At 34.2% G+C, this 14593-nt stretch overlaps 1 protein-coding gene across 1 annotated transcript in view; it reads right to left on the bottom strand.

Moving 5' to 3' along the window:
- Positions 1-14109, bottom strand: part of LOC108682382 (glycine receptor subunit alpha-2) — a 69843-nt gene extending 55734 nt beyond the window's left edge. Inside the window, exon 1 of the mRNA XM_018171537.2 lies at positions 14062-14109. Within this exon, the coding sequence (XP_018027026.2) occupies positions 14062-14075 (14 nt within the window). The 5' untranslated portion in view covers positions 14076-14109. The remainder of the gene's footprint in view (positions 1-14061) is intronic.
- Positions 14110-14593: the final 484 nt, after the last annotated feature.

The following is a 14593-nucleotide window of genomic DNA, read 5'->3' on the forward strand; positions in this document are numbered from 1 at the left end:
CTAGATATCTTGCTTCCTGGTGGTATTAGAAGAAAGTTCAACAAAAGATTGTTAGAAATACAAAATTTTGCCATGATTTTGTTTAAAGTTTACACTTGAAATACATTTTAGATTAGTATGCAACCCATTTGAAACCAATTTTCCCATTGAAACCCATTTGAATTAAAGGAGAAGTACAAGTGTACAATAAAATTGAAGAAAAGATTGACAAAAAATAAAACCTTGTACAAAATGTTATAAAATAGGCCGCAGGGTAAAAGAGCACAAAAGTAGATTGCGAGTGGAAGTGCAACTAGTGGAAGTGCAACTTGCACTAAAATTAATTGCTTTCCAGGGAGAACTCATTACAACTTGTTCGAGTTTTAGGACATTTTTTTCTCGAGCTGGAAACGTTTTTAAGCGTCGAGCCAGTCAAGTGCTTAAGGCTAAATTAAAGCCCATTTCCTTAGTTCATAATATTTTACGTAAATTCAAATTCATTCATTTCATTCAATTCAATTCAATTCATTTCCCAACTTTCAAACAAATGCAAATCGAACAAAAATATAGTATATAAAAACATCGCTCATTCTTCCAAAAAACTAACTATTTTCGAAATATGTATAAACATATATGGCTATTCAGAATATATCCCACACTTTATCGTACATCAGCTGTTCTCGAGCAATTCTAGTTGAAAAAGAAATGAGAACTGATCAATTAATTCCAGCAAAGATTCTGTGTGTAAATAACAACATAATTTTCCTGTGCTTACCATCTCGGTCCGAATAAAATATAGCTGGTTCTTATCTGGTAACCACATAAATTATTTAATGTTATTGTGATGATAAAAGTTTATCCATTTACTTATGAATAATCTTTTTACTCATCATGCGTTATGTTTTATAAATGAGCAAAAATTTAGGACCTTGGCTGACGAAGTATTTCAAAAAGAACGTAGAAGGTCTGATGTATCCTAATGCATTTTCTCAGGCCTTCAAATGTTTGTGTTAAAAAATCCCTGAATTTTCTATTTTGCTTGTATTACTAGAAAGGTTTTTAGAAATATTAGCGAAAAGTTAAACCCAGTAAAACACAATATTTTGATTCCATTAACGTATTATGTATGCATGACAGGATCTCCATTACTCTCAAGGACAATGCAAGATATTCAACTGGGCATTCCGTAGCCCAAGAACTCAGTTAAAAAATAACCTTTGTCGCCACCGATATCGAATTCCGCTATCAAAGTTATGTTTAAGTCCTGATGTAAACAGTCAACGCCATCACGAGTAAACTGTATGATAAAAGAACGTAACTTGTCCTTTGAATACTATTATTAAAAAGTCTAAAACTCAGACACTTGACGGCAACTTTTTTCTAAGAATTTAAACCATATCATTAACACATAATGGATATTCCATAATTTTGAAGTTATGTTCATTTGATATTTATCATGTATCTCTGAAGAACGTTTACCTTCTTTCTCTCATTTCGTTGTGGCTCGTTACATTTATGATGTTGCAACACACTTATTTGAGATAAATTGCATTTATTCACCAAATACTATTGAACTATTACAGACATGTTAGTGGGGCAATAGAAAAATTGTTTCCTTCTCCATTGTGGCTCGTTAACGATCCAAAATGCTTGCTTGATTACTCGAATTCCATGCTATGTTTAACGTGTTCGCCAGGTTTCGTACATGGAAAATGTTTCTAGATGTAGGGAAAAAAGGGTTTATTTATTCATTGTAAGAAAAATCATCGTTAAATTGTCTCACCGGCATTCTATTAGCCGGCCGACACGCGAAAAGAAACACCGTATGGCCATTATTATTCAAATTTAACACTTGAAACCAGTACTACATCTGTAAGAAACGGATAAACGGTTCATTTTCACGTGACGGCCGGCCACTAGAACGGCGGTTAGACCGTTGTTTTACCATTTTTTCGAACAGTGTTTTTTTCTAATTTCACCAACAGACTTCATATTTGTATCTAAAATTGCCAAAAATCGGCGCGTAAATTTAGTTTTATTATCAATACTAATTTTTCTGCTGTTAGGGACCGCCTTTAAATATAATAATTTCATCGGTAGTTAGGACTGTCATTTTGTTTTTGAGTGAACTATGACCCGCTATGTACCTCGTCATTGTTATTTGATCTACCACAGAGGTTAGTACTTGAATTGTTTATCGTGTTAATCTTTCCTGTTTATGTAGTGGAGGTTTTTCTGGTGATATTGAATATTTATATTAGGTTAATATTCATGTGTTTTATTATATTATATATCAGCGGGGCTTGAACCTAGGACATGATTAGGAGTTAATAAGCATGGGCTAGAAAAAGACACGGTTTATAGGTTTATAATTTGTTTTCTTTTATTTATCGTTCATTTGTTATTACAGTTCTTTATTTATCATTTTTTATTCATCCTTTCTTGTCGATAATTGGCCAAGTGTTCGGGGTCAGAGAACGCTTATTCATTGATTAGTCCCCAGCACTGCCATGCATCACCATGGTTAATTTTCTATGCCCAATCTGGCGTCGTTTCTAGTAGGGATTTATAATTTTACTGAAATGACAAACTACATTTATTACATCAACCGACGAAAGTTACTCGCGTATTCATTTTAGCGCATTTTCTCATTTATGAAAAAAGGCGCTATTTTGCTCGCCATGTCCGTCTGTCTGTCCGTCCGCCCGTGACTTCACGTTTTCGTAAACGAGAAAATGCGCTCACTGTCACTCACTGCAGTGAGTACTGAGTTATATTCTTTTTAAATATTGAACAATAATTTTTAGAGCAGAGCAAATGCGGGTGATTTTAAGAGGTCTAGCTGCCCTTTCAAATGCAGCTGAAAAGAACATAATAAAAAAAACAATCAAAAAACTAATTTTAAGCTCCTGATGATCCGATTGATCGCTTAAGCTGAATGAGTCCTGATAAAAATGTCAAGGATTCTAAATGCTTTGCTGCGTTAGATTTTCACGAGTTTAACATCAAAGCTTTTAAAAGCAATCATTAGTGAAAATGAAATTGCTAATTGGTACCCGCATGAAAATCTGCATTATTTAGCGATCGGCTTCACAGTAAACTACGCAAAAATTCTTCCCAATCGGGATTCGCGAGAAAAAGTTACATAATCTGGCTATCAGCCGACAGGCAATCTCGCTAAAATGTTTATTGTTAGATTTAACAGCGGAAAATGCCGCAGAAATTTGTTTACGAGTATATGACTGGATTGAGCTGTAATATCAAAGTAATTAATTAAATCTGCACCTAAAACTAAGAGTACACAATATTTGCACAAAGATAGAAATTTCTGAACATTAAATCAATTAATTTTCAATATTGTTTGAAACTTGTACCACTCAACTTCGAAATCATGGACGGATATCATTAAATGTATAGATAATTGTTTATTAATCATTATCTTCATTATAAACGTCTACTGGATTTAACTACAAAAGAATTGGATTCGTGGCGGAATTACGCTTATCTTTATTCGTTTTGTTTTACAAAAATTTCAAAAATATTGATCCGAATGCATTTCTGTCTTAGTTAAAATATTGCTTAATGCATGCCCTTTTTATTCATGGATGTTTTGTATTGATATTATACGACATCATAAAAATGCAAATTAATTAAAAATGTACGCAAATAACGAAAAATTAAAACGGGTGATTTTTTTATCGATGTTCAATATGACTAGAAAATGCCACAATACTCATATTTCCATCACTCACAAATATTGAGGGATAAAAGTTACCGGGACGTTTTTTCTCAATATTGCATTTCTTATTGCGTGCGTGACTCATATTTGACTCCCAAATAAATATTTCTTAATATTGCTTTTCTTATTGCGTGCGTGACTCATATTTCACTCATAAATAAATATTTCTCAATATTACATTTCTTATTGCGTGCGTGACTCATATTTCACTAAAAAATAAATATTTCTCTATATTGCATTTCTTATTGCGTGCGTGACTCATATATCACTCAAAATACATATTTCTCAATATTACATTTCTTATTGCGTGCATGACTCATATTTCACTCACATATAAATATTTCTCAATATTGCATTTCTTCTTGCGTGCGTGACTCATATATTTCACTCACAAATAAATATTTCTCAATATTATATTTCATATCGCGCGTGTAAGCCAAACCATTTATAATCAATTTTGGATGCGCACGTCGCCTCCCTAGGTATTGTTATGAAGGGTTTCGCGTAGCAATCAATAGCCAATAATGAGCAATTTGATAGGAGGAGGGAGACTGGATCGAAAACCGATCAGTTCATCGAAGTTTTGTTCAGTGTGGCCATCGCCAGCAATTGCTTTTCAAGTACGTTTAAAGTGCGATTTTTTTCTGGAAGTCACCAAAATGTTACTCATTGAAGTCAAATGAAAGTCACTTCTGAATAAAAATACTAGTACTTAGGGTTTACACAAACACATAACTTTGAACAATCATTTGTTCTATGGGATTATAAAGGTAAAACACGGAAAATTTCATCATCGTTTCGCTTTTTATCTAGAAATTTGATTAAGAGCGAAAAGCCTTCCAGAAATGATTAAAGAGGCTTTCGAAAACTGTTACATTTGTAAAGGTTCATTTAATTTGTAGAAATATTAATTACCGTAAATTCATGCGCCAGTGAATACCAGACCTTCATACAATCAAATTGATACTCATGCGCTAGTGAATGACTGACCATCCAACCAAAGGAAATTCATGCGCCTGTGAATTTCTGACCTTCATACAATCAAATTGAAACTCGTGCGCCAGTGAATGCCTGACCTTCATACAATCTAATTGAAACTCATGCGCCTGTGAATTTCTAACCTTCATACAATCAAATGGAAACTCATGCGCCAGTGAATGACTGACCTTCATACAATCAAATTGAAACTCATGCGCCAGTGAATGCCTACCCTTCATACAATCAAATTAAAACTCATGCGCCAGTGAATGACTGACCATCCAACCAAAGGAAATTCATGCGCCTGTGAATTTCTGACCTTCATACAATCAAATTGATACTCGTGCTCCAGTGAATGCCTAGCCTTCATACAATCAAATTTAAACTCGTGCGCCAGTGAATGCCTGACCTTCATCCAATCAAATTGATACTCGTGCGCCAGTGAATGGCTGACCTTCATCCAATCAAATTGGAAACTCATGCGCTAGTGAATGCCTAGCCTTCATACAATCAAAGGGAAATTCACGCCTAGTCAAGATTTTGACCTGTAAAGGCTGCTCGCTCCATTGACCATTTCTTGTGAGGAAAGCCGAAGTGGAGGAATGTAATTAAGTGTCGCAGCCTTGACATAACCTCTCATCTCCTGCAATGTTCACTGTTATTATTTACCTAAACTTAGCGGATCGTCATTGCCTTGACGAACATTTGGCCTCCAATTCCAAGACGAGTAAACAAAAGCAAAATCAAGATTGTTGACTTCGTGTTCCTCCATGATATTCAGGGCCATGTTGCGCAACGAGAATTGACGCATCAGTGATATTAGTGCGCGCGTGTTCAGTGATATTAGTGATATTAGTGCGCGGCCATTAGTGTTGCGATATTTGTTATGGTAAATACAAGCCATAAATTTTGGTCGATTATTTCTCTCCATAATCGAGCTTTTAAATTTCACTTATGTTTGATGTAGAATTACAAAAAAGATAAAGTCTCCATATCCTTGCTTTTTTTAATTGAATTGAATATTCTAATATCATAAATAGTAATGAAATAACATGTAAACTAAACTCAATGTGGAGTATACTTTTGTATAGTAAACTAACGACACAGTACCCTATATTTGAAATGAACTTAATTTTTGTTGATAAATGAACTTTACAGTCCCCGCATTTCTCCGATTTTGATTTAAAAGACCCAAGATGTAATTAAAAATGTTCGAATGTCGTGATGTTCGAGATGTTCCAATTATGTTCGAGGGGCTCAGAGTTATGTTCAATAACAGTGCAGCTGAAGCCATTGTATCCTGAGAACTATAAGGGGGACATTGTCCAAATAACGATGCAGGTCTTGTCCTTGTGTGAGTCATCCTGACTCAGTTTAGCCCAGCCAAAGTGCGCTTCAGTTCTACGTCCGTACTCTGCTGGAATCGAAGGTGAATAAGTGTGCTTTCGTTTGAATAATATGACCCTTTTGGTAATGTGTAGGTCTACTTAAATTTCATTTGATATAACTTGTGTTATAAAATTAAAACACAATTAATAAAATGCGATGCCTTGGAACTCCCATCGTATATGAAATCAATGATATCACGAATACTGAATAATGCTGGATAATTTCTTATATATTATCAATGAAGCATACCAGGTAATTTGTGGTCTTATTGAATAAGATGTCGTGCACCTGGGGCACTTCTAGCTCATTACCAGCCTGATATTGAGATATTTTTAAATGTCAAACGTTTTGAGGTTTCTTTAGTCTCAAGATGTTTAACGTCTTAATATCTCTTGAGATCTTAATGCCTTTATTTTCCCTGCGATCTACAAAGTTTGGTATCTCTTGAGATCTTAATGACTTTATTTTCCGTGTGATCTACAACGTTTGGGATCTCTTGAGATCTTAATGCCTTTATTTTCCCTGTGATCTCTAACGTCTTAGAATCTCTTGAGATCTTAATGCCTTTATTTTTCTGTGATCTCTAACGTCTCAGGATCTCTTGAGATCTTAATGTCTCTATATTCCCTGCAGTGATCTATAACTTTCGGGATCTCTTGAGATCTTTAAAGTCTTGAAATTCATTGTGACCTATAACGACAATGGATCTCTTGATATCTCAAACGTCGTAGGTTATCTGAAATTTAAGAAGCATTTTTCATTTTCAAGCTAAAAATAAACAGTTCTTAGGTGAAGGTTTAGATTGGGTAGTAAGTTTTTCTGCAAATTTAACCGTTATTATCAACATCACATGGTTTACTGGAATAGCAGAGGACTTGTTTGAAGTCCTGATAAGTACTTCCTTTACTTGTATGGTAAACCAGTTAAAAATCGAAAAACGAACTCACGTGTACGTGAGGCATGCTAACGGGCACCATAAATAAATCAAAATGTGCGATTACAATATCTTTTATCCAGAAAAACTGCATGCCCGAAAATCCAGTATGAGAAAACACAGTGAGACACAAAAATCAATTAAAAATTTTTATATTTTATCTGGACGACTTTTTATAAAAAATGTACTCATCAGAGACAATTTTTCGGAAAGATGCAAAGATACAGATATCAAAATTTTTGTTTTTGCTATCGTACGATAATTCCATGAGAATTTTTTTTTGCACTATTAGCTACAGTATTCTTTTCAAATTCAATAATAGTAGAAAAACTTGAACTATTCGTATATCAGTGACTGATTTTCATGGAATGTCTCTAGAAAAACCGTCAAAGACAGCAGCTAGGCACAAGCTTATTACACAACAACGAGTGCCGAAATTTATATTCATATAATTTGATGACTTGAAACAATAAAAAATCTTCATATAGTGATTTTCCACATCAATGTTATATAAAAACTTTGTTCAACCTAATATTTATTGTGAATACAAATTTTGAAAAACTATCAACGCTTGTTTCCATTTACAACAGAAAAATAATTGTTAGAGTGTCCTCGACACATGAGATAAGTTTTGTTTTCCCTAAAATTAGTTTGATGAAAACTTGTTTCATTTATAAATCACTTCTCTTGGAATGCTACTTAATGGGGAGTTCAGTGTGACACGAAAAATATCCTTACAAGGATTCAATGAGAAGTTTATTTTCGTTCCTCAACGTTACAAAAGTTCTGATCTAAACCGGTCTTAACTGCACATTTATTGCCTTTGCGTAAGGTCGAACTTGACCGATGCTGGAGGCTTGTTTACATCCAAATACGCAGTAAATTCTTCTTAAGGATGCGAAGTTTCAGATTAATGCTGGAAAGTCAGGAGTTCTTTGCTGCACGTCACAAATAAAATTTACATTTCATTTGGAAATTGTCTCTGATATTTTAAAATTATATTTCCCTGTACAATATTCTATTGCGCTAGCATCCAGATCCGAATTAAATACCTACTTGAGACATGAATTTCAATCGCACGGTAATCGTCTGATATTTTCAATTTATGTATCACTCGTCACGCTGCCCAGGGTCCGATAGAATAGGGATTTACTGCAGGAAATTACAATATATTGCGTCATGTTGCTTAGTGCTTTGCTTTGGTGATTTTTATATCGTCATTGCATTCAAATATACTGCAAAAACACAGCAGAAGTTATAGTGACTATGGCGCGAACTTTTTATACAACGAATCTTTCAACGAGCAAATCCCATTTGAGTAAATTACGCACTGTATTCAGATTACTTATTCTGTTGTGTTCATTATTCTAAATTCAGCTGAAAATCAAGTATGGCTTGAACTTTGCGTAAACATTAGTTTCAATTTTCACCCACAAATGTTCCTTGGATGTAGTAATTTTATATTGATGAAGAGAGACGAACATTAACTTTCAAATTTAAATGCCACAGGCGTCGGAAAAGCGCTATGTGGAAGACAAAGTTCATTTAAATGAATGATCCTGTTTCTATTTGACCGAATAAGAGCTAAATTTTCAGCATGAGTAAATTAAAAATAATTAAACAAAAAAATATAAAATAAAAATATCTCACTTCGTATGGAACAGCTGTGGGGATAATCTATTCAAAATTAAACTTTCACAGAACTCATGTACGTACAAATTTAGATGAATAATATTTTCCCGTGTAATTTTTTTGTATGCCACTGAAATAAACACAATTTGCAACACGACTCTCGTTTGTAATGGGCCAGCTTTATGCAAAATATTTGAAAGTAAAAACTCATGAAGATTACTACATGCGCATGTAGACGTGAGAAATTTAAGGGGAAAAAAGTCCTAATTTAAACGCTAATGGTGAGGGTCCCTGTGATTCATCACTGTCCTAATATGTGTGTAATCTTAATTCTTAATACACATAAAACATTACAGAAGCGCGTAATAACAATTAATTTCTTGGAAACCATCAACCACCGAAGCTGGATAGTCATTGGGGAACTGGTTCTTTAGAACTCGATAGTAGAAAATATATCTAAAAATTCAAGAGTTCTCTAGACGTTTGGGATCTCAAAATATTAGAGATTTTAAAATTTTCTAGACGTTAGGGATCTCAAGATGTTAGAGATTTTAAAGTTCTCTATAGACGTTAATTAAGGATCTCAAGACGCTATAGAACCAAAAACATTAGATTTCTTTAGAAATATCGAGGCATTACATAAGAGATATCAGGAAGTCAAAGATCTTGAGAGAAATCAAGGCGTCAAAGACCTTGAGAGATCTCACGGCATTCAAAATCTCAACGTTCGAGATCTCAATACATTAGACACTTTTGAAGATCTTAAGATACCGCACATTCTGCATGACCCAAGACGGCGACTTATCAGAGTTTCCCTCTGACGTCCAAACATCACCGACGCATTATGACAGCAATGCATCAGCGAGGCTCGATGTATGGATGTGCTCTTCCATCAGCATCCAATTTAGGGTCTCTGCGCCATGCATCTCTCCCCAAGACAGAATTCAGACATGGTTCTCGCAACGAGCAATTATTCATCGTGTTTTCATTAATCTTCTGGAGAGAAATTCTTAGCTGGATTCAACAGGACATTGAAGTCCCGACGATGGATTGTGCGTATCATACCACAAAGATTTTAAATTTCCACAAAATGGTGAAAAATCAGAGATTGGGGAAATGAGAAGGAGATTCATTGTTGGGAGATGTGACAGATAAATCAGGTTCTTTATCCTAGCAGCCAACGGAAACGTGAATGGAATGAAGTTTTGACCTTGAACTGGATTCTAAACAATGTCTTCCATCAGTTGCGTTGAGTAGAACGTGGTATCGCATATCTGGAATTGATGTTGATGCGCGAGGTCAAGTTGAATGGAAGAGCGATAGCTTCGACAAGTGGTGAGATTACAATGAAAAGAGTTGTGAAATTATTACGCTCGGATGGTCAGTTAAGTATCATATCTAGAAATATACTTTGAATTAAATTACGATTTTACTGTAACTGGGTTTCCGGTATGAGATGATATGTGATTCAAAATCAAACACTTAAGTAGTGCTCACCAGTTGAATATTGTGGCTGATTTCTGGATGAGCTGTACATGTAATATTACGTGTTATACCTTGTTGACCGCCTACACTGGCAGTGAGACTCGTGATGTCAGATCCGGGCAACTAATTTCAATGTTGAGAAATGTTAAAAAAATTAAAATCGATCTAAAATTCCAGCCACGTAGCCAGAAATGTGGAAACGCACCAAAAAATCCTTGCCACTATATACGTAAAACGACGAAAAGGACTTTTATTTTTACGATTAAATTGCGTTATAAATTTGGCATTAATTTTCCAACACATTTGGAAGCTTGTGCAATATATAATGTTCGGATTAAATGTCTTGTTGTATTGCCGCAAATGAATTGAAATTCGTCGCGCGATTGCTAACTCATTTTTTATATCAATTTTCGCCGCTATTCTTTTATAATCTTCTTAACGTGATGATATTAAAAGAAGCTCTTAATGGACGGTCGTTTTTTAATTATTAACTTACAGCGGGATTTTTAAATTCACGAAAAAATACTGTGTCTGGCTCAGTATCATGGGCCATGGCATAATAAAGCAGCTTGATGAGAGATCAGTGAACGATATTCTTTATTTGAGATCTATATTTTTCCGAAACATTTTGTCAGCTTTATGAGAGATTAGAGAATATGTATCATTTAATGAAGTGGAAATGGGCGATATCGCAAAAATCCCTTCATTTATTTTCAAAATATTCCCTGGGGACAGAAACGGATAAAATTTAATAACATGAAAAAGTGTGCGCATTTGTATGCTCAATCGAAAGTTTTCTGTTTCTGGCACTTGAGATAATCGAGTATACCGGCATTTGGATATATGGTAAACTGATATGATTGGATATTTATTTTAGTGACCTCCTGCCATGATCCTAATTTCTTTCGTTTTTGTTGGTCGAATTGAATTTTTTGGATGACTCTAGTGTTTTTTTCAATTATGAATGTCGGTAACCATTTAATGGCATACTTAGTATTTTACATTAAAAAAATTAACTCAAAATTTTTTGAAAACTCAAGCGATGATAAAGTTAAGAAGTTAGCTGAGTTGAAATGACGACCGATTTGAAAAACAGCCTCTCATATCCCCACATGTAGGCTGAGAGCGATTTATTAGATGACTTACGCTAACTTATGGTATCGAGACTTATTGCGACTGATTAATGAAAAGTCGAAAACATTAACGCCTTGCACTTAGGCATTAATAAATTACAAATTAAGTAGAGTCTCATTGATAAAAAATATCGTGATTGATCTAGCGATTCATTTACCGAACGTTATTTTTCATTTACTTATGTGCTTAGTAAATATGTTTGCAGATAGCATCGACTAGGAAGACTGTCGGATTTAAAAAATCGTAAACGAAAAATTTTCTACGGGGTAAAATGATAAAAATTTTCACAGATAACAAATATCGAAGCAGAATCATGTCGGATTTGAAGATTAATTTCGGAAATATTTTCTACAGAGATGGTAAATATACTCACGGATGATAAATATAGACCAAGAATCATGTCGCCTTCAATGAATAATTAATGAGAGTGTTTCTACAGAGATGGGGAATTTTGCAGAGGATTAGTAAGATCGTCTGGCATATCCGTCTTCATTCAGAGTGACATTATTGCCCTAATGATCGAGGGTCTCCGGCTGGAAGTACCAGAGACTTGATTGGCTCGGGCTCAAATTATTACTCCAGGTCGTCATTTACATGCAAATTCTTACCTTATAAAGTTCCCATTAGTTTTCTGGTTAAATTACCAAGATTGATGATTTGATTGGATCCAAAATTACGCAAATATTTTTCATGAAGACAATTATTAGAAATCATAAATTAAAATTTCCATCTTTACAAAATTAGAAATCATTGATTAAATTTTCTACCCTCTCATGATGTGAGAGGGTGGATAGTTTACGTGGTATTCAAATTTAAACGAAGTAGGGGACAGTAGGACAACATCCGATGGCGACGCTTTCATGTGATTTACTGCGGTTTTCCTGTATTACACCAAATTATCTTTTTATTTATTATTACACCAAATTATCTCCGGTCAATTTAACTAAATTATATTACTAATTGCATGTAAATACTGGTTCATTAAAATTTTTGAATTGGACTAATCCTGCATTATATTAACCTCATTGCCCGCCAACTCGTCAATTGCCGTCATTTGGCAAATTTTGGCTACTTGCCTCAAGTGGACCAATCACTTAAGGTATTTTTTCGGAGTTAATCAGACTACTCAATTTGTAGATTTTATTTATCTTCAAATTCAGTATATTCTCTGCATATTAGTAGGCAAATATTAAAGTTTACCGCTGTTTGCAACAAAACACCTGAGTGACGCGGCAGTTTCTTACGAACGCGCCCCATGCAAGCGTTACAGATGTCCCTGATCATTCGTTAAACTGATGCAATGACCGAAACCTGCCAACCGAATCCTTATCCACCATTTTGATGCAAAAGAGCAGGAGCAAAGCTATTATAGTCGGAACGATCCATTTAATTATCCAGAGAATTGTACTTCGCTGAACACATTCAATAAAAATAACTATCAATTGCTTTTGTCTTATACTATCATTACCTAAACAATCATTCCGGAATATTTTTAAAGTAAGCTTATGGATTCTTGCTCAATCGTCAGTTATGAAGTGCTTTTAATTTTAAAATGATTAAGGAGCTTTTCATTTATCAGTTCCAATGATGTCAGTAAGTTTATGTCCGTTCCGATGACGACATTAGCGTTTACGACAGTGTCAAAATGCTAATACGTCAGAAATTTTGACATGCATGAATAAGTTTGTATTTGAGAAGGATGAAAAAATTATTTATGTAACAGGGGTTATCATCGTGTGTTCCATCGTTGCATAGGGTTTTTCTGTGTTACTGGAGTAAATTGAGAAACGGAATGTATGAAAAATGAATTCTACAAATATATTAATTCGGGATTTTTTTGCGGATTCTTTAACTCAATCAATCAATCAATCAAACTAAAAAATTTCTGCGCGATTTATGAGCGTTAATGTTTTTATTAATGATGGATTTTGTTATGGGCTCTTTCTTATTAGTTTCAGTCAACTCTCTACAAGTTCAGAGAATCAGTATCGCTCCTACAAAAAGAGTAAGCACTGACATGGCCCAATGCGTTTAAATAGATATTTTGATTAAACTTGGGGCCATAGTAATTTCTGATTCTGGGCAACCTGCGTATGATAGCAAAACCATTTAAACTGCACAGGTATTTCCTGACTGTGATTACTCCTGCCAGATGAACAATCATATGGAGGTCCACAGCAATTTTCTTTCTTTTCTTTCTGTTGCTGTTATATTTATGCTCCCATTACGTGGTTGTGAAGTTTATGGTCTATCTCGACAACATTTTGAATTGATTAAAATTCATGATAACGATGCTGGAGACTTCTAGTGATTTTTCGCATTTTCGCCCCTATCAAGTCTTTTTCCTGTCGGTGGAATAATTTCCGGAAGAATCTTTTATTTTCCGCGCTAAATATTCGTATATTCAGAGTTTCAAAGCGGGTATTCTTGCAGGATTAACTTCTTAACGAAGCAATTAGAGGCCAGTCTTCTAATGAAGCCATTGCAAAGTTGTGAATTAACTATCCCTCGTTGTTTTAACAATACTTCACAGAACTTGTATAGTGCCTCTTAATTAAAGCGTCTATTTGTCACAATAAGAAGAAAATTGACATAACTGGAATGTTCTTGATAATCTTATTTATGAGGAGATAAAATTTATTTTCCAAAATCATGCACTTGAATTGAGATAAATTTCTTGAGAATCAAGTGTTTTCGCAACTTAGAAAATATTGTCCAACGTTCATGCACTTGAATAGGACAAAGATTTAATATTAAAATGATATATATAAGAGATATAAGTATTACTCACGAAATTGGCAGCATAGGAAGAGCTGAGAGGAGAAGAATCCAAGCGAGTCTTGCCATTGCAAAAATTTCCGTGACAATATTTTCTAAAATGTCCACATGGATTCGTTCACAGGGTCATTTATTTACTTTTAGTTCAGAGTTCGTTATTCACGCACTTTTGAAAGTTCATGTTGCAATACAAAGCAAAAAATGTTTTATTTAGTTTATTACGAATTTTTCAGTATTTGCCTTATCTATTAATTTATTAATGTTTTTGTTTCCACTTTTTCGTGCTGAAACGATAGAAAAGCTTAGCTATTTTAAAAAAAGCTATATTAACATTTTATTTCACAATATACAGTAAGTATACAATACGGCTCTCCACTCCAGTGATTATTCAATAGTTAATAGGATTCCGTACACTTAATTAGCGCTAAAGTATTCCAATTGAAATTTCTTCTAAAGGAATTTCCGCTAGAAAAATAATTTTAATTTGCTTTAATTAATGAGGTACAAAAAATCTTGCGAGTACAAGAATAATTTATAATTTCAAC

This window comes from Hyalella azteca, unplaced genomic scaffold (assembly GCF_000764305.2).
Source record: "Hyalella azteca isolate HAZT.00-mixed unplaced genomic scaffold, Hazt_2.0.2 contig6892, whole genome shotgun sequence".
Lineage (NCBI taxonomy): Eukaryota > Metazoa > Arthropoda > Malacostraca > Amphipoda > Hyalellidae > Hyalella > Hyalella azteca.